The sequence below is a fragment of the Schistocerca cancellata genome, chromosome 5, assembly GCF_023864275.1.
Source record: "Schistocerca cancellata isolate TAMUIC-IGC-003103 chromosome 5, iqSchCanc2.1, whole genome shotgun sequence".
Lineage (NCBI taxonomy): Eukaryota > Metazoa > Arthropoda > Insecta > Orthoptera > Acrididae > Schistocerca > Schistocerca cancellata.
This window is the reverse complement of record NC_064630.1, coordinates 641,225,926-641,250,103: the sequence shown is the minus strand read 5'-3', so window position 1 is coordinate 641,250,103 and position 24,178 is coordinate 641,225,926. Positions and strand designations below refer to the sequence as shown.

Genomic DNA, 24,178 nt, shown 5'->3' with positions numbered 1-24,178 from the left:
CGTTCGTGCTGGACGTGCAGACCGCGTGAGACGACGCTTCATCCAGTCCCAAACATGCTCAATGGGGGACAGATCCGGAGATCTTGCTGGCCAGGGTAGTTGACTTACACCTTCTAGAGAACGTTGGGTGGCACGGGATACATGCGGACGTGCATTGTCCTGTTGGAACAGCATGTTCCCTTGCCGGTCTAGGAATGGTAGAACGATGGGTTCGATGACGGTTTGGATGCACCGTGCACTATTCAGTGTCCCCTCGACGATCACCAGTGGTGTACGGCCAGTGTAGGAGATCGCTCCCCACACCATGATGCCGCGTGTTGGCCCTGTGTGCCTCGGTCGTATGCAGTCCTGATTGTGGCGCTCACCTGCACGGCGCCAAACACGCATACGACCATCATTGGCACCAAGGCAGAAGCGACACTCATCGCTGAAGACGACACGTCTCCATTCGTCCCTCCATTCACGCCTGTCGCGACACCACTGGAGGCGGGCTGCACGATGTTGGGGCGTGAGCGGAAGACGGCCTAACGGTGTGCGGGACCGTAGCCCAGCTTCATGGAGACGGTTGCGAATGGTCCTCGCCGATACCCCAGGAGCAACAGTGTCCCTAATTTGCTGGGAAGTGGCGGTGCGGTCCCCTACGGCACTGCGTAGGATCCTACGGTCTTGGCGTGCATCCGTGAGTCGCTGCGGTCCGGTCCCAGGTCGACGGGCACGTGCACCTTCCGCCGACCACTGGCGACAACATCGATGTACTGTGGAGACCTCACGCCCCACGTGTTGAGCAATTCGGCGGTACGTCCACCCGACCTCCCGCATGCCCACTATACGCCCTCGCTCAAAGTCCGTCAACTGCACATACGGTTCACGTCCACGCTGTCGCGGCATGCTACCAGTGTTAAAGACTGCGATGGAGCTCCGTATGCCACGGCAAACTGGCTGACACTGACGGCGGCGGTGCACAAATGCTGCGCAGCTAGCGCCATTCGACGGCCAACACCGCGGTTCCTGGTGTGTCCGCTGTGCCGTGCGTGTGATCATTGCTTGTACAGCCCTCTCGCAGTGTCCGGAGCAAGTATGGTGGGTCTGACACACCGGTGTCAATGTGTTCTTTTTTCCATTTCCAGGAGTGTACATTTGACCATCTCTGGTTCAATGTAATATTTTCTTACAAAACTTGAATTAATTTACCCTGTGTATATACCTTTCACATTTTATTGAATGTTATTACACTGGGCCGAGTCACGTTAGTTGGAAGCTTCTCCCCTCCTCCCCAGCATCTGATGTGTGCTGGATATATACTCACTCCCTACTGACTGTAATGAGTTTTTTATTTTGAAGATAATATGATTTTTGCAAACTGTGAAAGGAATCTCAACAGAAGTTGGAAATAATTAAGATAAAGAAAGTTGTTTTGTTACTAATGCAGTGCGCATATTCATAAGTGATGATAGAGATTGCATAGCACTAACATCCAGTGATATTGTAAACCGAATTGATAATGTATAACCACTTTATTGAGAGTGTTAATTGTGAACATTATTAATTTTCAAAGAATCAAAATACAGGTTTTAAAGTTAGTGCCATATTGTTGCTAACCCCAGGTCAGTACTAGTTTCCAGGTCCACGTCATTTTTGACTAACTATATTTCTCAAGAAGTAATTGTCTCAGTCATATTCGATTTAATTGAGATGTTTGCTAAGCAACAGCCTTGCAGAATTAGCTAACTATACAATTTAAAATACTAACAGAGCGTTGAGATGAGCGTTACCATTGCGCGGATAAAGATAAGAAAATTTATTACACTACGGGCCATTACAATTGCTACACCAAGAAGAAATGCAGATGATAAACGGATATTCATAGGACAAATATATTATACTAGAACTGACATGTGATTACATTTTCACGCATTTTGGGTGCATGGATCCTGAGAAATCAGTACCCAGAACAACCACCTCTGGCCGTAATAACGGCCTTGATAGCCTGGGCATTGAGTCAAACAGAGCTTGGATGGCATGTACAGGTACAGCTGCCCATGCAGCTTCAACACGATACCACAGTTCATCAAGAGTAGTGACTGGCGTACTGTGACGAGCCAGTTGCTCGGCCACCATTGACCAGACGTTTTCAGTTGGTGAGAGATCTAGAGAATGTGCTGGCCAAGGCAGCAGTCGAACATTTTCTGTATCCAGAAACGCCCGTATAGGACCTGCAACATGCGATTGTGCATTATCATGCAGAAATGTAGGGTTTCGCAGGGATCGAATGAAGGGTATAGACACGGGTCGTAGCACATCTGAAATGTAACGTCCACTGTTCAAAGTGCCGTCAGTGCGAACAAGAGGTGACCCAGACGTGTAACCAATGGCAGCGCATGCCATCACGCCGGGTGATAACGCCAGTATTGCGATGACGAATACACGCTTCCAATGTGCGTTCACCGCGATGTCGCCAAACACGGATGCGACCATCATGATGCTATAAACATAACCTGGATTCATCCGAAAAAATGACGTTTTGCCATGCAGTCACTCAGGTTTGTTGTTGAGTACACCATCGCAGTCGCTCCTGTCTGTGATGCAGCGTCAAGGGTAACCGCAGCCATGGTCTCCGAGCTGATAGTCCATGCTGCTGCAAAGGCCGTCGAACTGTTCGTGCAGTTGGTCGTTGTCTTGCAAACGTCCCCATCTGACTCAGGGATCGAGACGTGGCTGCACGATCCGTTACAGCCATGCGGATAAGATGCTTGTCATCTCGACTACTAGTGATACGAGGCCGTTGGGTGCGAGCACGGCGTTCCGTTATTTTCCATCGATTACATATTCTGCTAACGGTCATTGGGTCTCGACCAACGCGAGCAGCAATGTCGCGATACGATAAACCGCAATCGCGATAGGCTACAATCTGACCTTTATGAAAGTCGGAAACGTGATGGTACGCATTTCTCCTCCTTACACGAGGCATCGCAACAACGTGTCACCAGGTAACGCCGGTCAACTGCTGTTTGTGTATGAGAAATCTGTTGGAAACTTTCCTCATGTGAGCACGTTGTAGGTGTCGCCACCAGCGACAGCCTTGTGTGAATGCTCTGAAAAGCTAATCATTTGCATATCACAGCATATTCTTCCTGTAGGTTAAATTTCAGGTCTGTAGCACGTCATCTTCGTGGTGTAACAATTTTAATGGCCAGTAGTGTAGTATCAATTGTGTAGTAGCGTCGCTGCTCAACAGCGACCGCTGATTCAATGTGTTCTGGGACATATGTTAGGGTAACTTTAGATCGAGAGATATATGGAGGACTCTCAAGTCTAAAGACGTGCTGTATCTGATGTGTTCTGGATATTTACTCACTCCACCCGTGTGGAGTTGCTAGTCTCGCATCGGGCGCCTCCCCAGGTGGCGGGTAGGGGAATGCCCACCAGATATGGAGGGTACCGGGAAAATAAAATACCCGGGGTGGACCAAAACTAGCAACTACTGCCTTGTAGTTTAGGTATTGGATTACCAAAGGCTAAACGAAGAAAACCTTGAGCAAAAATTACGTGGTCCTCCAGGTTGGGGGTTAATGCGATGGGCCAACTCCCCATTCATTGGAAAAACCTAACTGGTTAAAAAGCCTATAAGATTACAGCAGGACAGATATAATAGGAGACGAAAAAGGCTAAGAAAACGGACTGTCTTAATTGGTGTATGGAATATACAAGGATTACAAAATAAAGTAGGAGAAGTGATTAAAGAAATGGAGGCTAGAAATCAAGATATTATTATACTCCCAGAAACTAAGAAAAAAGGACGAGGTATTGAACGAATAGGATCATATACACATTTCTATAGTGGTGTCCCAAAAAATCAAAGAGCAAAACGGGGGATATCGATATTGATGAAAAACAAATTTAAAAGAATGGTCACAAACTGGTAACCTATTGATGAAAATCTGATTAAAATTAATATTGATATTCATGGATACAAAATTACTATTATAGGAGTATATGGAATAAGCAAAGATGAACCAATTTGTAAAAAGGATTATTTCTATAATAATTTAAATGGAATCATAGAGGATATCGGGAAAACCAGGGAGATTATTATTGCAGGGGATTTTAACAGTAGAACTGGAAGTAAAATTGGAAATAAAAATATAGGATCATTTGGAGAAAATGTTATAAATGATAATGGTAATAGACTTATTGGTATCTGTGAACAAAATTCATTGAAAATATTAAATGGCTTTTATCAACATAAAGAAATACATAAATACACATGGCATAAAGATACATTGAATCAAAAATCAATAATAGACTATATTATAATTAAACAGCAAACGAGGATAAAAATACATGACATAAGAGTATATAGAGGGGTAACTCTTAGCGATCATTATTTGGTAAATTCCAAATTTTTATTCCCCTTCAGAGGAAAAAGCACTGAAGAAAATCGAAATTGTCCTATAGAAAATATACAAACAGAAATCAAAATTCCTAAATATAATTTGAATAGTTTGGAGAATGAAAGCACAATATTTTTATATCAAAAGAGATTAGATGAAAAACTGGTAGAAACAGAGTTTGATAATACAGAAGATCTATATCATTATATTGTAAATAAACTACATGAAGCCGCCAAGGAAGCTTTAGGAGAAACAGAAGAAACACGTACAAACCATCCATTATGCTACTGGAATGAAGAAATTAAAAAGGAAGTGAAATTAAAGAAAGAAAAATATTTAAAATGGTTAAATACCAGAAATCTTCAAGATAAAATAGAGCTTAATGCACAACAAGCGAAAATCTGGAAAAAGGTTGCAGAAGCAAAAAACAAAGTTTGGGAACAGTCATGTCAAAAAATTGAATCCTATATTGGTGGTAAAAGAAACACAGAAGCATGGAAAACTATAAAAAAATTTAAGAAGGAATTCCAAAGAAACAACACATATTAAATATATTACTCATGACTCTTGGGAAAAATATTTTAAAAGTTTATTAACAGAAAACAGGGAAGAATACTTGGGAAACCCTGAATATAATGAAATGATAGATCTACAAGCAGAGAATTACATCCGTTTGGAAATAGAGACAGTAAAAACTGCAATAAAATCTTTAAAGAATGGAAGGGCTACAGGCATTGGAGGTATTCCTGCGGAATTATTAAAATTAGGAACAAAGAAATTAATGGAATTGTTAAGAAACCTTTTCGAAAGATGTTTAAATGGGGAAGATGTCCCAAATGATTTGAAAGTAGGATATATTTCAGTGATACATAAAAAAGGAGCGAAAGATGAGTGTAAAAATTATAGGGGAATAACAGTGACCAATACCTTCAGTAGATTATATGGAAGAATTATTAAATATTTGTTAGAACAAGAATACAAAGAAAAGGAGGCTGAAGAACAAGCAGGTTTTAGAGCTGGAAGATCAACAATTGATCATATCTTTTGCCTACAACAAATTACTGAAAAAAAATGGTTCAGGCACAACCTATACATTTAGTATTCATAGATATAGAAAAAGCCTATGATAGTGTGCCTTTATCCAGTTTATGGAAAGCTTTAATATCAATAGGAATAAATCCAAGAATAATTAAAGCAATTCAAAATTTATATAAAAATTCTATTTCAAAAATAAAAATTGGTAAATATCTATCACATGGATTCCAAGTCACAAAAGGATTACGTCAAGGATGTAGCATCTCACCTACATTGTATAAAATATATACAGAAGTAACTTTACAGAATTGGAAGAAAAAATGTCACGCTATGGGAATACCAATAAATGATAGAACAATATACTCGTTACAATTTGCAGATGACCAACTGATTATAGCCCAAGACTATGAGGACATAGAGTATATGACCAGAAAATTGATTCAAGAATATAAAAAATCGGGTCTAAATGTAAACATGAATAAAACAAAGCACATGGTAATTGGTGGAGTGAATGGAGACTTAATATTAGAAGAAGGGATGGGAACAATAACAGCTACTGAGGAATATAAATATTTAGGTGTGAAAATTACAAATGATGGGAAACAGGACAAAGAAATTAGATCAAGAATAAATTCTGGAAAGACGACAATCTCTTTATTGAATGGAATTCTCTGGGACAAACACATAACAACTGATAACAAAATAAGGATTTTTAAAACAATAGTTAGGAGCATTATTACATATGGTTCAGAAGTGTGGACAACAAAATGGCAACTGAAATCAAAATTATTAGCCACAGAAATGGATTTCTGGAGACGTTCAGCAAGAATATCAAGACGAGAAAGAATAAGAAATGAAGTAATCAGAGACAAGATGAAATGTAAAAATTCAATTATTGATTTCATCGAGCACAAACAACTTAAATGGTATGGACACATCAGACGAATGGAACAGGAAAGGCTACCAAAATGCATAATCGACTGGGTACCAATTGGAAGAAGAAAAAGGGGACGACCACCTGATACATGGAAACAGGGAGTTCAGTCAGCAATGAGGAAGAACAACATTCCTGAAGATTTATGGACAAATAGAGAAGAGTGGAGAACAATAATTAGTGACTTACTGTAATCTAGAATAGGTGCTGGAAAAATGTACTCACATTGTAAATCCAGAATAATAATAATCTACGGAATTAATGAGTTTTTTATTTGCAAGATAATATGATTTTTGCAAACTGTGAGAGGAATCTCAACAGAAGTTGGAAATAATTAAGGTAAAGGAAGTTCTTTTGTTATTAATGCAATGCGCGTATTCATAAGTGATGACAGAGGCAATGTACAGCACTCACATCCAATGACTTTGTAAACCTTATTATTAATGTATAATCACTTTATTGAGAGTGTTAATTGTGGGCATTATTAATTTTCAAAGAATCAAAAACCAGGTTTAAAGTTAGTGCCGTATTGTTACTAAACCCAAGTCAATACTAGTTTATAGGTCCGTGTCGTTTTTGGCTAACTATATTCCTGAAGAAGTAATTGTCTCAGTCATATTCGATTTAATTAAGATGTATGCTAAGCAACAGCCTTACAGAACAGCTGCTTGCTAACTATACAATTTAAAGTACTAACAGACCGCAGTGAGAAGAGCGTTACCATTGCGCGGACGAAGATAAGAAATTTTATTATTGATTGAGCACAGGGACCATTATTTTCAAATTGATCAAGTTTTTTTATTACTAAGGCCAATTTCAAATCAATAGTGTTGCATCAGATTCAGTTGTTGTGTTACGTAAATGCTTGCAGTTTTGGTTTGGTTTAAAGTTTTTGACAGTTTACATTCTCGCAGCTAAATTAAATTTATATTCACTTTGAAGAGTTCAGTACAGGGCAAAGCGCATACGCGACGCAATCAAATTCACGTCACGTGCCATTCCCATTCTAACAGTTGTATTTGAGACTACTCTCACGAGGGGGACCCTCTGGGAGGTGCATCGCGTTATGAGCTCCCACTTCACCTGCTTTTAGTGTGGGTAGGCACCTATCACACCCTAAAATTGTAGGTGCCAAATGGCGGGTAGGCATCTATCACACCCTAAAATTGTAGGTGCCAAATGGCTCTGAGCACTATGGGACTTAACATCTATGGTCATCAGTCCCCTAGAACTTAGAACTACTTAAACCTAACTAACCTAAGGACAGCACACAACACCCAGTCATCACGAGACAGAGAAAATCCCTGACCCCGCCGGGAATCGAACCCGGGAACTCGGGCGCGGGAAGCGAGAACGCTATCGCACGACCACGAGTTGTGGACTTGTAGGTGCCAATGCGGCCTCGTTTTTGAAATATTGCCTGTTAAAGTTTGGGCAGCTCTTTATATACAGAAAAGTTTCACTCTTGTGGCAAGTGAGCGAGTAGCCGAGTGACAAGGGAGCGAGACTCCTGTCCAGGTGACCCTGGTTCGAGACTCGTATACCCTACTATTTGTTTCCTTTTTTATCAAATGCCTCTTTTAATTTATAATTTATCATCAAATTCCGCAAGGAATTGATTAAAAAGAATTACAAGCCTCTATAAATCATAATTACACATTGAATATCAAATTTTGTCAAAATTTGTTATCTCCTGCTGTTCTTCATTGTTAGGTAGAGGCCACAAAAGACCTCCTTGGTCTTCCACCAAATGTTTAATATTGTCGAAATTTCACTAACTGACAACTCGTGAACAACTTGCACTTTTCTCCATTTTAAAGGATACACGTCTGCACACTTCAAAGCCAAGCTTTCAACTGACGAGGAACGTTTATTCGGCAGTTATAACTGTCGCTACTCATGTGCACACAGTAGAGCCCCTTTATTCGTGGAACGGTAGGTACAAATAGGGGAACGCCAACGGTCACCGACCATAAACAGGATTTAGGCGCGACGACGCGTCAACGATGTGACAGGTATAAAATTTTCTAGGACCCGGTCCCAACATTTGTATGACGGGTTTATGACTATTTTCGAAGAAATATTTAACAACTTCTCTCAATTTTAAGGTAAATAGGCAAATTTATGTATGCCAACGTTTTAATTGCGGTTAATTTCCTGTTAAAATAAAAATAAACGCAAAAGATTGAAACAAAATGTGACATTCAATTTTTAATTTTGATTTATAGAGGCTTGTAATTATTTTTAAACAATTCCTTCCAGAATTTTCATGATTAATTATAAATTAAAAGAAGCAGTTGAAAAAACAAAAAGAAAACAAAAGTAGCACAGACGGGTCTCGAACCAGGTCGCCTGGACGGGGGTCTCGCTCGCTCGCCACTTTTTTTTTTTTTTTTTTTTTTTAAGGATCCCATTTTGTTCGCTATCGTTCGTGTCATCTGCTCGGGGCGGACGTCGTAAGACATCCGTTTAAGTTTGTTGTTGATCGATTAACTCAGTTTTTTTTTTTTTTTATTACAGAGGGCAGCTAACCCTCTGACCGAACACGCTGAGCTACCGTGCCGGCGCCACTCGGCTACTCGCTCACTTGCCAAAATAGTGAAACTTTCCTGTATATATAAAGAGCTGTCCAAACTTTAACAGGAAATATTTCAAAAACGAGGCCGCATTGGCACCTACAATTTTAGGGTGTGATAGGTGCCTACCCACACTATAAGCAGGCGAAGTGGGAACTCATAACTCGATGCACCTTCCAGAAGGCCCCCTCGTCTGTTACGTAACTGCAATCACATTTCAAAAGCACATGTTTCAAATGATTGAAAAGGAGAGACAAGTGACATTGAGTTAGAAATGCCACCACTGTTCTCATACGCGTCGTGTATGAGTGACGGGAGCTTTGGGGAAGAGGCGGAGGAAGAAGTGGGAGCAGTGAAGGACGCGGAGGGGCGGCCTCGTCGCTTATCGCCTGAGCCGCGAGCAGCGCGCCGCGCACCCGAGAGACGGTGACTCAGTGCTGCGTCGCACACAGACCAGCGCGGTTGCCATGGCGACCGACGAGGTGCCGCGCCTGGTGGACGAGCTGCCCGCACCCTGCAAGGCCGTGACGGGAGACGTCACCCTGGGCGACCGATGCCTCGTGCTGCGCCACCCCGACCAGCAGGGGCTGCTGGCCGACCTGCGGAATCTCGCGGAATCCGCGGCCGGCGAGCGCAGGCCCTCTGAGGGTTACGACAGTTCTTCCGGGATCTGCGAGTACGATCTGGAGCCGGTCGCCAGGAAGGACTCCCTGGACAGCTGCTTCTCGTCCTACAACTCCGGTGACCTGGCCGACGTTTCTAGGAAGCTCGCGTTCGGATTCGACACGGCTGGCGTGACGTGTACTGTCGAATGCGAGGAGAGCCTGGAACAGCGGTACGAGGCAGTCGAGAGCTGCAGTGTCGCGGAATATTCCGAGTCCGAGAGTGACAGCAGTAGCGAAGATGGCGAAGAAAATCTCGAGTGGCCGCTGGCTGGAGACAGAGATGACGGGCACATCACCGACGGTGAGGAGCAGCCGGCAGACGAAGTGATACAATCGTTGTCCTCCCTGCTGCACCGAGGGTCGACCCAGAAGTTCGAGAGTCTCACTGTGACCGACTCGGAGGCCGTGCACGTGGGGAACGTGACGTACATCTTGGGCGAGGTCAACGTGAAGCAGGTGGTGCAGGAGACTTCTCTCAAGCAGCAGGTGTTCGTGTCGCAGGGGAGGGGAGGTAAGGCTGCATGACTTTTTTTTTTTTCTTCACGCCTGCTTATGCAAGTGCGAGGTTGCTCCCAGTCTCCACCTCACAGAGAACGACACATAAACAGCTATAATACGGTAACCTATAGAACAGACTTGAAAGTCTCTTCGGGTTTGCTGCCGGATGCTAAAATCACGTTGACTAGATATTTCGGCGATCCAACTGTTCGCCATCTTCACGAAAATGCTCAGCGGGACTCATCAGCAGAAGCACCATTTTCCTGAAGATGGCGAACAGTTGGATCGCCGAAATATCGAGTCAAGTTGATTTTAGCACCCGGCAGCAAACCCGAAGAGACTTTCAAGATTTATCACGCCGGGAAAGCCTGCGTAATCACATATAGAACAGACTCCCCTCTCAGGTTACCTGGCGACTGTGCCGAAGGTAAGGGCAGCTGCCACAAAGTTAAAATACAGTAAATTAGCGAAATCATAAATAATAGCGGACTGCGTACGGCGGAATAAATGCTATGTAAGAGAGAGAGAGAGAGAGAGAGAGAGAGAGGAGAGTTCGTTTGAGTCAGCGTATCAGCCATTGTTTTCCAAATAAATATTGGAATCAGTTTACCTTTGAGAACTGTCTAAGTACGAAAGAAACATTAAAGGAGTATGCAGAGCAAATGCAAGAGATATAAACCTTTCCCTGCCGAAACAGTTAACAAGTATTAAAACCAGCGGAAAAATGTTCCTATCGGAGCACAGAAAAAAGAATATGTTCCTGCTTATTAAAAAGACTGGCTGAAAAGTGGGGTACCAGCTGCCTCATTGTACCTACTTCGGCACCTTTGAAATTGTTTTCAAAAATTTTGGCTTGCGAACATACATCCGCTCTTTTTAACATGCAACTCACCTCTCGTTCTCACAAGCTCCCCTAACAGTAACTTGCTCACACCCTCCAGTCCATCGCTGTAGGTCGCTGACACTCATCAACTCCCACTTACCCATTCTCACTCACCCATTTGGCCCAAATCATTGTCATTAAGTTTTTGTGTCTCTCTGTCGCTGTCCCATGTCTCACAGCCACTGTCTTCTTCGTTCTATCCTACCAACAATGTCTTCTCTCAATGTCACTATCTCCCTCTTATTCTCTCTTACTTCTGCTATCTCATTCATTCCTTCCCACAGCTGTTGTCTCTTCTCACTGTCACTATCTCTGCCTTCCTAACTGTCTGTCGCTGTCCCCTGTCTCACAGCCACTGTCTTCTTCGTTCTATCCTACCAACAATGTCTTCTCTCCGTGTCACTAACTCCCTCTTATTCTCTCTTACTCCTGCTATCTCATTCATTCCTTCCCGCAGCTGTTGTCTCTTCCCACTGTCACTATCTCTGTCTTCCTAACTGGCACTGTCATAGCCTCAATCTCTCATTGTCACTGGCGTCGACCCATTTCCCTATTCTCCTTCTCCTTATTCCTCGCTCACTTGTGCGGTCTCCTTCAGTCTTTTCCTAGCTCTGTTTTGTCGCTGTCAACTATGTGTCACTGCCGCCGTGTACTTATTTTTTTCTCACACTACCATTACCTTTTTCGCTTTTTTTGTACCACGACCACTGTCTACTGTCTTCTAGCATTTATTACTTTTCCCTCTCTTTCCTACAGCCACTGTCTCCTTCCCTCCCAGCATGAAAAAGCGCGTTTATGTTCTCTTGTCGACGTTTTTGCGAAAATTTTTAAAGGTACTGAGGGAGGTAGACTTTTCAGCCAGAGTCTTTTTGTGCTGCGATGCGAGTATTTTTCCTCTGGTGCCCTTCTTTTCCCCGCTACAGCAGGGCAATTCACTCCTATGAAAAGAACTTTACGGGTCAATAAGATTTTAATATTTACCTTATGTGACACTGAAAGAAAGCAAAACTATGTAATTTCACACCTCAGACCAGATTTTATGTGCCCAAAAATATTGCAACTGTTTCAGCACTACAACAACATTGTGTTCTCAGAACCTTTCTTTACATCATATTTCTCCTTCTGCATCACTTTATAGACTACGATTTCGCCACACAACGGATTTTACGTGAGTATTTTATGTGCACAAGGAGAGTAACTTGGAATCTCTGTGTCTCGGAAATGGATAAAGACACCACGAAAATTTTCGGGTTTGTTCGAGAACGGGATCTTAAGAATATATCGTAATAATTCACCCATTTGCCGTGCACAGCCGTCTTGAAATCCGAACCTCGGTTTTGGTTCCCAAAAACCAGCTTTCCGGGTTTTCTCAGGATCCGCCCATGTACTAAACGGCGCCTCAATAAACCCCTTAAGGCGCACAGTACACTACATCTAATGCAAAAAGCACCCGACGATTTGCTCCACTTGCTTACGGGGGAAGAAGTATGTAATGTCCAGACTTTGACCCTCAACTGTACGACAGTTACAGTAAGACGATCCTTCTATTGGATATACGAATGGTCCCTAACGAAGGGATATCCAAACCTCTTGACGCTATATTTCTATTGCGAATAGAATCCAAGGTCTAAGGCCCAGGAAAATCCCACTTTATGCGTTTTGGGACATTTTGGGCGGCACATGCTGTCGCAAGCGTACCGACTGAAAGTTTTCAGGTCTGTTTCCCAGTTTAATTCTTGTGACAGTGGCAAAAGACGCAGGAAAACTGGAATGCGTTCAAACATAAACCGAGGCTCACCCCTCTACGAGTCCAAAGGTATATTTTTTATACCGTTCGGAAGATTTATTTTATTTTATTTTTATTTTCTGCAAAGAATAGATTGAGTCCGCCCAAAATTATCTGACTTGGTGGTTATGGTGGAATAGCAAGCGTCCGATCGTAAGAGCGGCATTGTACCATTATGGCATAATATTAATTTGAAAGGTATTTGTTGGTGAAGAATAATTGCTATTCAAGCAGCCAGTGAGCTTGGCTGATGTGCAGAGAGTGCAGTCGGTATAGCCTAATCTTCGTGTTATGTTGTCATGTAACCCGTGGTCTTTTGGCTGGCGTTGTTGACTCTTGATTCGGGGGCCCCGAGTTCGAGTCCCTGCTGGGTCGGGGACTTTCTGCGCTCAGGAGTGGGTGTATTTTGACCTCAATGATCGATACGCAAATCGCCAAAGTGGCGTCAAATCAGAAGACTGACATCTGGGGACCAGACCCCCCAGAAAGGGATTGTCGATCAAAAATACCTTAAGCACCTTATGGTATTACTATTAGCAAATAATTTTCCATTTAGTTCGCTCCCTGTCAACAATTCACATAAAAATACACCACAAACAACGTTCTACGGTAATAATGAATGAAAACGAAGTTCTCTATTGACAGTGGACATTGCACGGAAAACCTGAGTAGAGATCTCTGTTTGACCTGCCGTCTACTACAGGTGGTAGAAACTAACAATATAAATATCTTGTGGAACACCAGAATAAAAGTATTTCACTATTGTTAGGAAAGATATCCAGTACGTACAATTTTTAAGCGAATAAAATGCTGTCAATGTCTAGAAATGCCTCGTGATGACTGGGTGTTGTGTGCTGTCCTTAAGTTAGTCAGGTTTACGTAGTTTTAAGTTCTAGTGGATTGATGACCATAGATGTCAAGTCCCATAGTGCTCACAGCCATTTGAACAATTTTTTTTGTCTAGAAATAGAGTTCCTCCTTCTGAAATGCACAGTTTTCTTAGAAAAACGCTTGAAACACGTTTAATGCTTTCATAATGACAACAGAATATGTAATAGAGGTCATTTTTAGTTGGACGTCAAACGACCTCAGAAAATTATGACGTTACAGAATTTTTTGTCACGTACGTGTGCTATAATATGGTTCAAAAATGGTTCAAATGGCTCTGAGCACTATGGGACTTAACATCTGAGGTCATCAGTCCCCTAGAACTTTGAACTACTTAAACCTAACTAACCTAAGGACATCACACACATGCATGCCCGAGGCAGGATTCGAACCTGCGACCATAGCGGTCGCGCGATTCCATACTGAAGCGCCTAGAACCGCTCGGCCACACCGGCCGGCTGTGCTATAATATTCGCCTTAATTGGTGAGCAGTCTGTAAGTCTGCGATGAGGAGGACGTGGGTTCAGTTCGTAATATTTTCAGAAAGTTTTCATTGATGGAGATGAAGAAGCTTGCACAGGATAGATTAGCATGGAGAGCTGCATCAACCAATCTCAGGACGGAAGACCACAACAACAACAAGACTTCTTCAAGTTGAACAGATCTCTGGAGCGATGCTCACATAAGCACGCCACTTCATTCGCTCAGAATCTCACACTACAGCCAGAAGCTGACAGCCTTATTCAGTAAGTTGTGTATATTTTAGGTAAACTTGCCTCGAGTTGTGTAGTTTCTTCGCACTTTCACCAAGTTCTCTGTTCATACAGTATTGCTTAATGTATATAGTCTTTACGGCTTTGCGGCAACCCCGTGCAGACTATTTACAAATTATCCGCCGGGAAAGCCTGAAACAGTCACAATATTGCTTAATGTTTGCGAAGGCTCCCCTCGGCTGATTAATGTGAACCTATAACTTCTGAATGCATAAATACACTGCTGGCCATTAAAATTGCTACACCAAGAAAAAATGCAGATGATAAACGGGTATTCCTTGGACAAATATACTATACTAGAACTGACATGTGATTACATTTTAACGCAAATTGGGTGCATAGATCCTGAGAAATCAGTACCCAGAACAACCGCCTCTGGCCGTAATAAGGTCCTTGATACGCCTGGCCATTGAGTCAAACAGAGCTTGGATGGCGTGTACAGGAACAGCTGCCCATGCAGCTTCAACACGATACCACTCTTCATCAAGAGTAGTGACTGGGGTATTCTGACGAGCCAGTTGCTCGGCCACCATTGACCAGAGACTTTCAGTTGGTGAGAGATCTGGAGAATGTGCTGGCCAGGGCAGCAGTCGAACATTTTCTGTATCCAGAAAGGCCCGTGCAGGACCTGCAACATGTGGTCGTGCATTATACTGCTGAAATGTAGGGTTTCGCGGAGATCGAATGACGGGTAGAGCCACGGGTCGTAATACATCTGAAGTGTGACGTCTACTGTTCAAAGTGCCGTCATTGTGAACAAGAGGTGACCGAGACGTGTAACCAATGGCACCCCATACCATCACGCCAGTATGGCGATGACGAATAGACGCTTCCAATGTGCTTTCACCGCGATGTCACCAATCACGGATGTGGCCATCATGATGCTGTAAACAAAACCTGTATTCATCCGAAAAAATGACGTTTTGCCAATGGTGCACCCAGATTCGTCGTCGAGTACACCATCGCAGGCGCTTCTGTCTGCGATGCAGCGTCAAGGGTAACCGCAGCCACGGTCTCCGAGCGGATGGTCCATACTGCTGCAAACGTCGTCGAACTGTTCGTGCAGATGGTTGTTGTCTTGCAAACGTCCCCATCTTTTGACTCAGGGATCGAGATGTGGCTGCACGAGCCATGCGGATAAGATGCCTGTCATCTCGACTGCTAGTGATGCGAGGCCGTTGGGATCCAGCACGGCATTCCGTATTACCCTCCTGAACCCACCGATTCCATATTCTGCAAACAGTCATTGGTTCTCGACCAACGCGAGCAGCAATGTCGCGATACGATAAACCGCAATCGCGATAGGCTACAATCCGACCTTTATCAAAGTCGGAAACGTGATGGTACGCATTTCTCCTCCTCACACGAGTCATCACAACAACGTTTCACCAGGCAACGCGCGTCAACTGCTGTTTGTGTGTGAGAAATCGGTTGGAAACTTTCCTCATGCCAGCACGTTGTAGGTGTCGCCACCGGCGCCAACCTTGTGTGAATGCTCTGAAAATCTAATCATTTGCATATTACATCCTGTTCTTCCTGTCGGTTAAATTTCGCGTCTGTAGCACGTCATCTTCGTTGTGTAGCAATTTTAATGGCCAGTAGTGTATTTTATTGGTTGTCTTTTTGTGTTGCGATCTGCTTCACCCCCCTCCCCCGGTCTTTCTTTAATTTTCTTCAGTCTCGATACTAATCAAGGACGCCCTGATACTAGGGACGTTTCCGACACCTTACAACAGGGCTTGCAAAACTACACGCAAGCGCTAAGTGCTGCTCGCGTGTAGTCTGAGGCTCTGCCTGTCGCGGGACTGTTCGGCTCTTCTCGGGAGTACTCGGTACAGCGCAGTATGTAGTTTAGCAGTGCGATGGGGCATGTTTCGATCGGCACGACGTTCGTCAGCTCAGCAGAATCGTAGTGGCGTTGTTGTTTACCTTTCGCTAAAAAACGGCTCTGAGCACTATGGGACTTAACATCTGAGGTCATCAGTCCCCTGGAACTTAGAACTACTTAAACCTAACTAACCTAAGGACATCACACACATCCATGCCCGAGGCAGGATTCGAACCTGCGACCGTAGCAGTCGGGCGGTACCGGACTGAAGCGCCTAGACCGCTCGGCTACCGCGGCCGGCTACCTTTCGCTATTTGTTTGTGGTATGAATTAAGTTCTCAGCGTGGTTTCGCCCAAATAACTAAGTGCCAGGTTGTCGCTGCAAGAGACGCTCAGGAACTTTTCTCAAAGCCGCCACAACCACTCTGCTACCTGCGGCCGCCCACAGTACCACTCACCTCAGTCCATGGCCATCGACTATGATGACAGCATCCTCCGCGAGTATGCCAACTATGTGATTAGTGTATTAGCGAGAAGCCAACATGAAAGTTATTATTAAATTTATTCTGGTTGAGAGACTTCTATTTTGTCTCTGTCAGGTACTACATCAATGATCAGAAACAGCTGTAAATACCCATTCCTGTGGAAATGAGTTGTTGGTTGGTTGATTTGGATGAGGGGACCAAACAGCAAGGTCATCGGTCCTATCGGATTAGGGAAGGATGGGGAAGGAAGTCAGCCGTGCCCTTTCACAGGAACCATCCCAGCATTTACCTGAAACCTAAATCAGGGTGGGGGACGTGGGTTTGAACCGTCGTCCTCCTGAATGCGAGTCCAGTGTTATAATCACTGCGCCACCTCGCTCGGTAAATTGTTTGTAGAAAGTTAAGTAATACTCCCTATCTGTATTATAATGTAATGAATTGCCGCGCGGTGTGGCTGCGCGGTTAGAGGCGCCATGTCACTGATTGCGCGGCCCTCCCACCGGAGGTTTGAGTCATCCCTCGGGCATGGGTGTGTCTGTCTGTTGTTCTTAGCATAAGTTAGTTTAAGTAGTGTGTAAGTCTAGGGACCGATGACCTCAGCAGTTTGGCTCCTTAGGAATTCACACACAATTGAACATTTTGTAATGAATTAGTATTGTATGTGTTATAGTATCCATTCCGTGTCCTCCCAGAGAAAAGCAAAGAACCCACCACTGTACAGACGAATGTATTTTCGTCCGATACAACATGAAAATCCAGTGGCTGTTTGAACAAAAAGAAGGAATGTAGTGATCTATCTCCACAGGCATTTAAAATGAATGGGCATGACAGGAGAGAAGGATGAGAATGCTCATGATCTATTACGTGGTCACATATCGACTGATATCGTAATTTTGCAGTGGAACGACATTGCAATACCATGCAGAAAGATGTAGTCGATGACGAGAGAGCAAAAATTGGCTCTATCGACAGAGCATTTGTACAGGATTCCTTGCGCTGTACATCAAGAAGTACAGGGTTATTACAAATGATTGAAGCACTTTCACAGCTCTACAATAACTTTATTATTTGAGATATTTTCACAATGCTTTGCACACACATACAAAAACTCAAAAAGTTTTTTTAGGCATTCACAAATGTTCGATATGTGCCCCTTTAGTGATTCGGCAGGCATCAAGCCAATAATCAAGTTCCTCCCACACTCGGCGCAGCATGTCCCCATCAATGAGTTCGAAAGCATCGTTGATGCTTTAAACTGCGCATATCATCGCCGAATGGAGTTAGCAGTTGGTGGATCTTTGTTGAACTTCGTCCTGAAGTGTCGTTGTACTGTTATGACTGACTGATGTGAGTGCATTTCAAGCACGACATACGCTTTCTCGGTTCCTGTCGCCATTTTGTCTCACTACGCTCTCGAGCGCTCTGGCGGCAGAAACCTGAAGTACGGCTTCAGCCGAACAAAACTTAATGAGTTTTTCTACGTATCTGTAGTGTGTCGTGACCATATGTCAATGAATGGAGCTACAGTGAATTTATGAAATCGCTTCAATCATTTGTAATAGCACCATGGTGCACGTTATGTGAAATTGGTGGTACGAAGAGTAAATTCTCCGAAGTCGCACGCGTTGTTACACTGTCAGTTGCAACTGTTTTCGTTAGAACTGATCGAAGAGTATGGAGACTTTATATGTTGCTGCAGAGCAAATTCTCTGAAGTAGCACGCGTTATTGCCAACGGCTTTGCTGCTCTGGTAAACACCGGTTTTCGTCAGATCACCGAAATTAAGCGCTGTCGCGCTGGGCAATCACTTGGATGGGTAACCATTTGGTCTGCCGAGCACTGTAGGCAAGCGGGTTCACTCAGCCTTTGAGAGACAACCTGAGGAGCTACTTGACTGAGAAGTAGCGACTCCGGTCTAGTCAACTGATATACTCCTGGAAATTGAAATAAGAACACCGTGAATTCATTGTCCCAGGAAGGGGAAACTTTATTGACACATTCCTGGGGTCAGATACATCACATGATCACACTGACAGAACCACAGGCACATAGACACAGGCAACAGAGCATGTACAATGTCGGCACTAGTACAGTGTATATCCACCTTTCGCAGCAATGCAGGCTGCTATTCTCCCATGGAGACGATCGTAGAGATGCTGGATGTAGTCCTGTGGAACGGCTTGCCATGCCATTTCCACCTGGCGCCTCAGTTGGACCAGCGTTCGTGCTGGACGTGCAGACCGCGTGAGACGACGCTTCATCCAGTCCCAAACATGCTCAATGGGGGACAGATCCGGAGATCTTGCTGGCCAGGGTAGTTGACTTACACCTTCTAGAGCACGTTGGGTGGCACGGGATACATGCGGACGTGCATTGTCCTGTTGGAACAGCAAGTTCCCTTGCCGGTCTAGGAATGGTAGAACGATGGGTTCGATGACGGTTTGGATGTACCGTGCACTATTCAGTGTCCCCTCGACGATCACCAGTGGTGTACGGCCAGTGTAGGAGATCGCTCCCCACACCATGATGCCGGTTGTTGGCCCTGTGTGCCTCGGTCGTATGCAGTCCTGATTGTGGCGCTCACCTGCACGGCGCCAAACTCGCATACGACCATCATTGGCACCAAGGCAGAAGCGACTCTCATCGCTGAAGACGACACGTCTCCATTCGTCCCTCCATTCACGCCTGTCGCGACACCACTGGAGGCGGGCTGCACGATGTTGGGGTGTGAGCGGAAGACGGCCTAACGGTGTGCGGGACCGTAGCCCAGCTTCATGGAGACGGTTGCGAATGGTCCTCGCCGATACCCCAGGAGCAACAGTGTCCCTAATTTGCTGGGAAGTGGCGGTGCGGTCCCCTACGGCACTGCGTAGGATCCTACGGTCTTGGCGTGCATCCGTGCGTCGCTGCGGTCCGGTCCCAGGTCGACGGGCACGTGCACCTTCCGCCGACCACTGGCGACAACATCGATGTACTGTGGAGACCTCACGCCCCACGTGTTGAGCAATTCGGCGGTACGTCCACCCGGCCTCCCGCATGCCCACTATACGCCCTCGCTCAAAGCCCGTCAACTGCATATACGGTTCACGTCCACGCTGTCGCGGCATGCTACCAGTGTTAAAGACTGCGATGGAGCTCCGTATGCCACGGCAAACTGGCTGACACTGACGGCGGCGGTGCACAAATGCTGCGCAGCTAGCGCCATTCGACGGCCAACACCGCGGTTCCTGGTGTGTCCGCTGTGCCGTGCGTGTGATCATCGCAGTGTCCGGAGCAAGTATGGTGGGTCTGACACACCGGTGTCAATGTGTTCTTTTTTCCATTTCCAGGAGTGTATATGGCCGGAAGAGCGGTGTGCTGACCACTTGCCGCTCCATATCCGCACTCAGTGACGTCTGTGGACTGGGGATGACACGGCGGCCGGTTAGTACCGTTGGATCTTCATGGCCTATTCGGGCGGAGTTTACTTTTTTAGCGCGCGTTATTACACTACTAACGTACGATATCGCCTGCAAGCGGTCGCTCGCTTACGAGATCCCACACATGAGCGATTTGCCAAACAATTGCATTCAGTGTTATGAACGCGACTGTGCCGACAAGTTTTGCTATGGCTAAAGAACACACGAAAGGAAGATGGAAGTGGCGGAAAATACGGATGCTGAGGTGGATGTGTGGGGTAACAAGTAAGGACAGGATTAGAAATAAATTTGTTACAGGAGCTGTGAAAGTGGGACCCATGGGGAAAAAGATGCGAGAGAGCAGACTAAGGTGGTATGGACACTTAAAGAGAAAAGGGGAAGAGTACATCGGAAACAGAGTTGAAGGTATAAAGATTGAAGGAGCGAGAAGGAAAGGAAGACCGAAGATGAGGGGGAAGTATAAGATATCCGGGGATCTAAGGGAAAAAGGATGGAAGATGGAGGAGGCAATGGGTAGAGTAGTATGGAGGTGAAGGAGCCAGAAGAGCAACGCCTACGTGACGTGGGACAAGGCGACGATAAGGAAGAAGAAGAATGAACTGCTGTATTTAGCAGCAGTTGCTGTTGGTTTATGTATCCCCACGAATACTTGCAAAACTTAAATTTAAGTAGACATGAATTATAAGTTACTAAACTTGTTTTGAAACGCTTTTCTTGAGAAATGTGGGTTACTTTACAGAACATATTACATTTTCCACTGACACAAAATGGGTTGTGTACATCTTTCCAGTGTGCCAGTACAATTCGTTCACGCTAAGTAGTCCTCAATTCCTTTTTTGTTGATTAGTCTTATTGTTTTATTACACGTATTTACGCCAACACAATATTTGTTAATTATTAACTCGAAGTGTCAATAGCAGCACTATGATTACAGTAACTCCTGTTATAAATTACAAAGAGGAGAACTGAATTATATGAAATGACAAGAGACTTGAGTATAATTGTGTATTAGATTTGCCATGAACATTTAAATTAAAATGTCCACTTAACTTCACAGTAGGTAGGCTACGTGTATCATTCTGTTTAGAAGTCAAAACTTTAATAACGCGTTTAATTATTTCATAAGTAACTCAAAGTGATAAGACGCAACCCCATCCTATCGCGACTATTATTACAAATTTCCCATCATTTCCATTTCTGTAGCACAAACTTCAAAAAGATAATCACTGCAAAATCGGAGAGTGTATTCTGTTTTACTTCTTAAGGGGCTCCGGAAAGGCTCAAAATCATGAAAAGTTCAATTTTTACTTTTTTGCGTTTTCTGAATCTGCAGACTATTACCTTTTAATAGATATATAATTTATTCAATTCCGAAGACTACAACTATTTTTAAATTTTTTTTGAAATGTGTTCTACATGGGCGTGACCCACTGTGGCGCTGTTAAACTGCTGTCAAATGGTGTTATTATTAACGTCCGTGTTCATCAGGTACACTTTAGTGATGTGAGATAAAGTATGTGTTGTGGCTAACCTGTGATACATGTATTATTTGCTATATAACTGACTTTTTTGCGCTATAAGAAGTTTTATTTTTGGAGTGGCTGTATGGGAGTGACCGAGGCGAAGGAACACAAAAAAGGACAGAAAGTTGGTTGAATATGAACTTAAAAGTGAACCTAAAGCCTAGTTGCATACACAAAGTGTCGACGAAATGAAGAAGGCTGTTTGGGCTCTTTTTTTTTCGTACTTCTTCAACCGATGAAAATCCCCAACATAGCTTGTGTCCCAAAGAAGAAGACAGTTGGTGTAAATATAACAAAGGATTGCTAACTGGTGAAGTGTACACTCATAAGCATAGTCTGCTTCATGCAGTAATGGAGGTGATAAAACCTATTTTCAGAGACTTAGCAGCACCTGAACTGTTGAAAAAGTGTATTCACGGAAAAACTCAAAACCCCAATGAAAGTGTAAATAGTGTTATATGGTCGAGAATCCCCAAGACTGTATTTGTTGGAATAGAAACACTTCACTTTGGTGTGTATGATGCTGTTGCGACTTTCAATGAAGGCAACATTGTAAGGTGCAAGGTATTTAGAAATATGGGAATGAAGATAGGTTCTAACATGGTACGAGCGATGCTTGCTTTAGACAAGGAACGCCTTCGGGCTGCAGACAGGGCTGTAAAGAGTCTAGAAATACAAGCAAGGTCCTATGGACCTGGAATGCACTAAAAAGTTAATCCAATCTTTGTCGCTCGAGTCCCAAAACTTTTATTTTCTCATACTAATTACATGTTTTCTAAGGATCTTCCAAACATATTTGTTTCAAACTTTCAGTAAATGTTACACAGTACCTTCTGCATAATTTAACACAGCCTTTTTCCAAAAAACTGTATATTTTTGAATATATAAATAAAAAATTGCAAAAAAATGTTGTGAATTTTCATTACAATTGAAAAAAAATCATCTTTAATAACTGAACTAAAATTTTGTAAAATCCCTATGTTAAGTTGTAGCCCATATTCCAATAAATAATCTGTAAAAAGTTCAACCTCCTACCTCAAATACTTTGTGAGGAAAGATGTAATTTATAAGCGTTATTTTAACATTGCAAGTATAGGGCGTTCCGGAGCCCCTTAACAACACTGTGTTCCACTTCACTTCTCAGACTAGTTCGTAGTCCCTGGATCACTTTAAATTCTTCCGCAATATCGTTATTCAACATGGGGAAACCGAGATGAAGAAAAATTGCACAAGCAGGCTTGATAAATAGAGAAACAAGACGCAGCCGTATTGCCACACAACACTGCTAACCAGCCAGGCAGTCACATTGTGAGCTCGAGTCGCGTGCAATCCATCAGATCGCCTGGAATTTCCATGCGACCAGAGGCCAACGAGCGATCGCTGCGATTTTCCCACACACGTGCGATCTACCAAGTGATAGGTCTCTCCTATGTGGCACCCTTTAGTTGCAAACACTCTACTTTGGAAGTGATCGAACACCATGGATACTTTATATATTATTACAGGGAACGTTTGTTAAGTCAAGGGGCATACCGTTTTCGATTTAAAATCCGCTGTAGTTGAATTTATGAAGAAAAAAGAAAACAGGAAAGAACATTAGAACTTCCGAAATGAATTGCAGACTTCGAATTTTAAGCAGACTGGACTGCACACCGCCCACAATAGGACGTTGCAAGGTTAACCTTCCATAATTTGAGAAAATTATCTGTTTTACATTTGTTTTTTGAACTATTTTCGACACCGTTTGCCGTGACAGTTGAAAGCACTTCCCTGCATGTGTATATGGGAACTGATCGATCTGTATTGTAATTCCCGTTTAAAAAAAATTCGTTTACGTTAATACTGTTTAGGAGTTGTACGTTGTTTTCCTCGGAAGAGTTTCCACATCTCCATAATGAGATTGCAAACGTGATACAATATTTATACCAACATTTGTACGTGAAACGCTTTTTTCTATTATGAAACAAAATAAGTAACGATTAGGTGGCAAACTGTCTGACAAAAATCTGCTATATTGCCAGCATTTGTCCGTATGCCGACAGTCTACACCAGATAATAATTTTATTATATCTTCAGCGTTATCAAAATAATTAGGCCAAATAATACTGAGAACTCGTTTTCTTTGTGATCTATGTTGTTGAGAAATGACACATGAAACAAAGCCACATACAATGTTCCTTGCGTGACTCCATTCCCATTTAAATACAGCGCGTTCGCAGTTAACCCCTCTTACCCATTGCTATATAGTTAGAGAAGGAGGCCGAAATGCACGCGTCAACTCACGCAGGTGGGCGGTAGGTCTGAAACAGGATACGTAATGAATGCTATAAAGAAAAGTAGGTAACTGCTGGAATACTTAACTTTAATCCATCATTTGTATACAGCATTCTTGATGATACAAGTGAGACTCTCTCTAGAAATGGTTAATGGCGCCTTGCTAGGTCGTAGCCATGGACTTACCTGAAGGCTATTCTAACTATCTCTCGGCAAATGA

General features: G+C 43.6%; 1 protein-coding gene across 1 annotated transcript in view; it reads left to right on the top strand.

Annotated features, from left to right (window-relative positions):
• Positions 1–9,385: 9,385 nt before the first annotated feature.
• LOC126187786 (uncharacterized) overlaps positions 9,386–24,178 on the top strand; it is a 177,358-nt gene continuing 162,565 nt past the window's right edge. Inside the window, exon 1 of the mRNA XM_049929058.1 lies at positions 9,386–10,112. Coding sequence (XP_049785015.1) covers positions 9,404–10,112 — 709 coding nt within the window. The 5' untranslated portion in view covers positions 9,386–9,403. The remainder of the gene's footprint in view (positions 10,113–24,178) is intronic.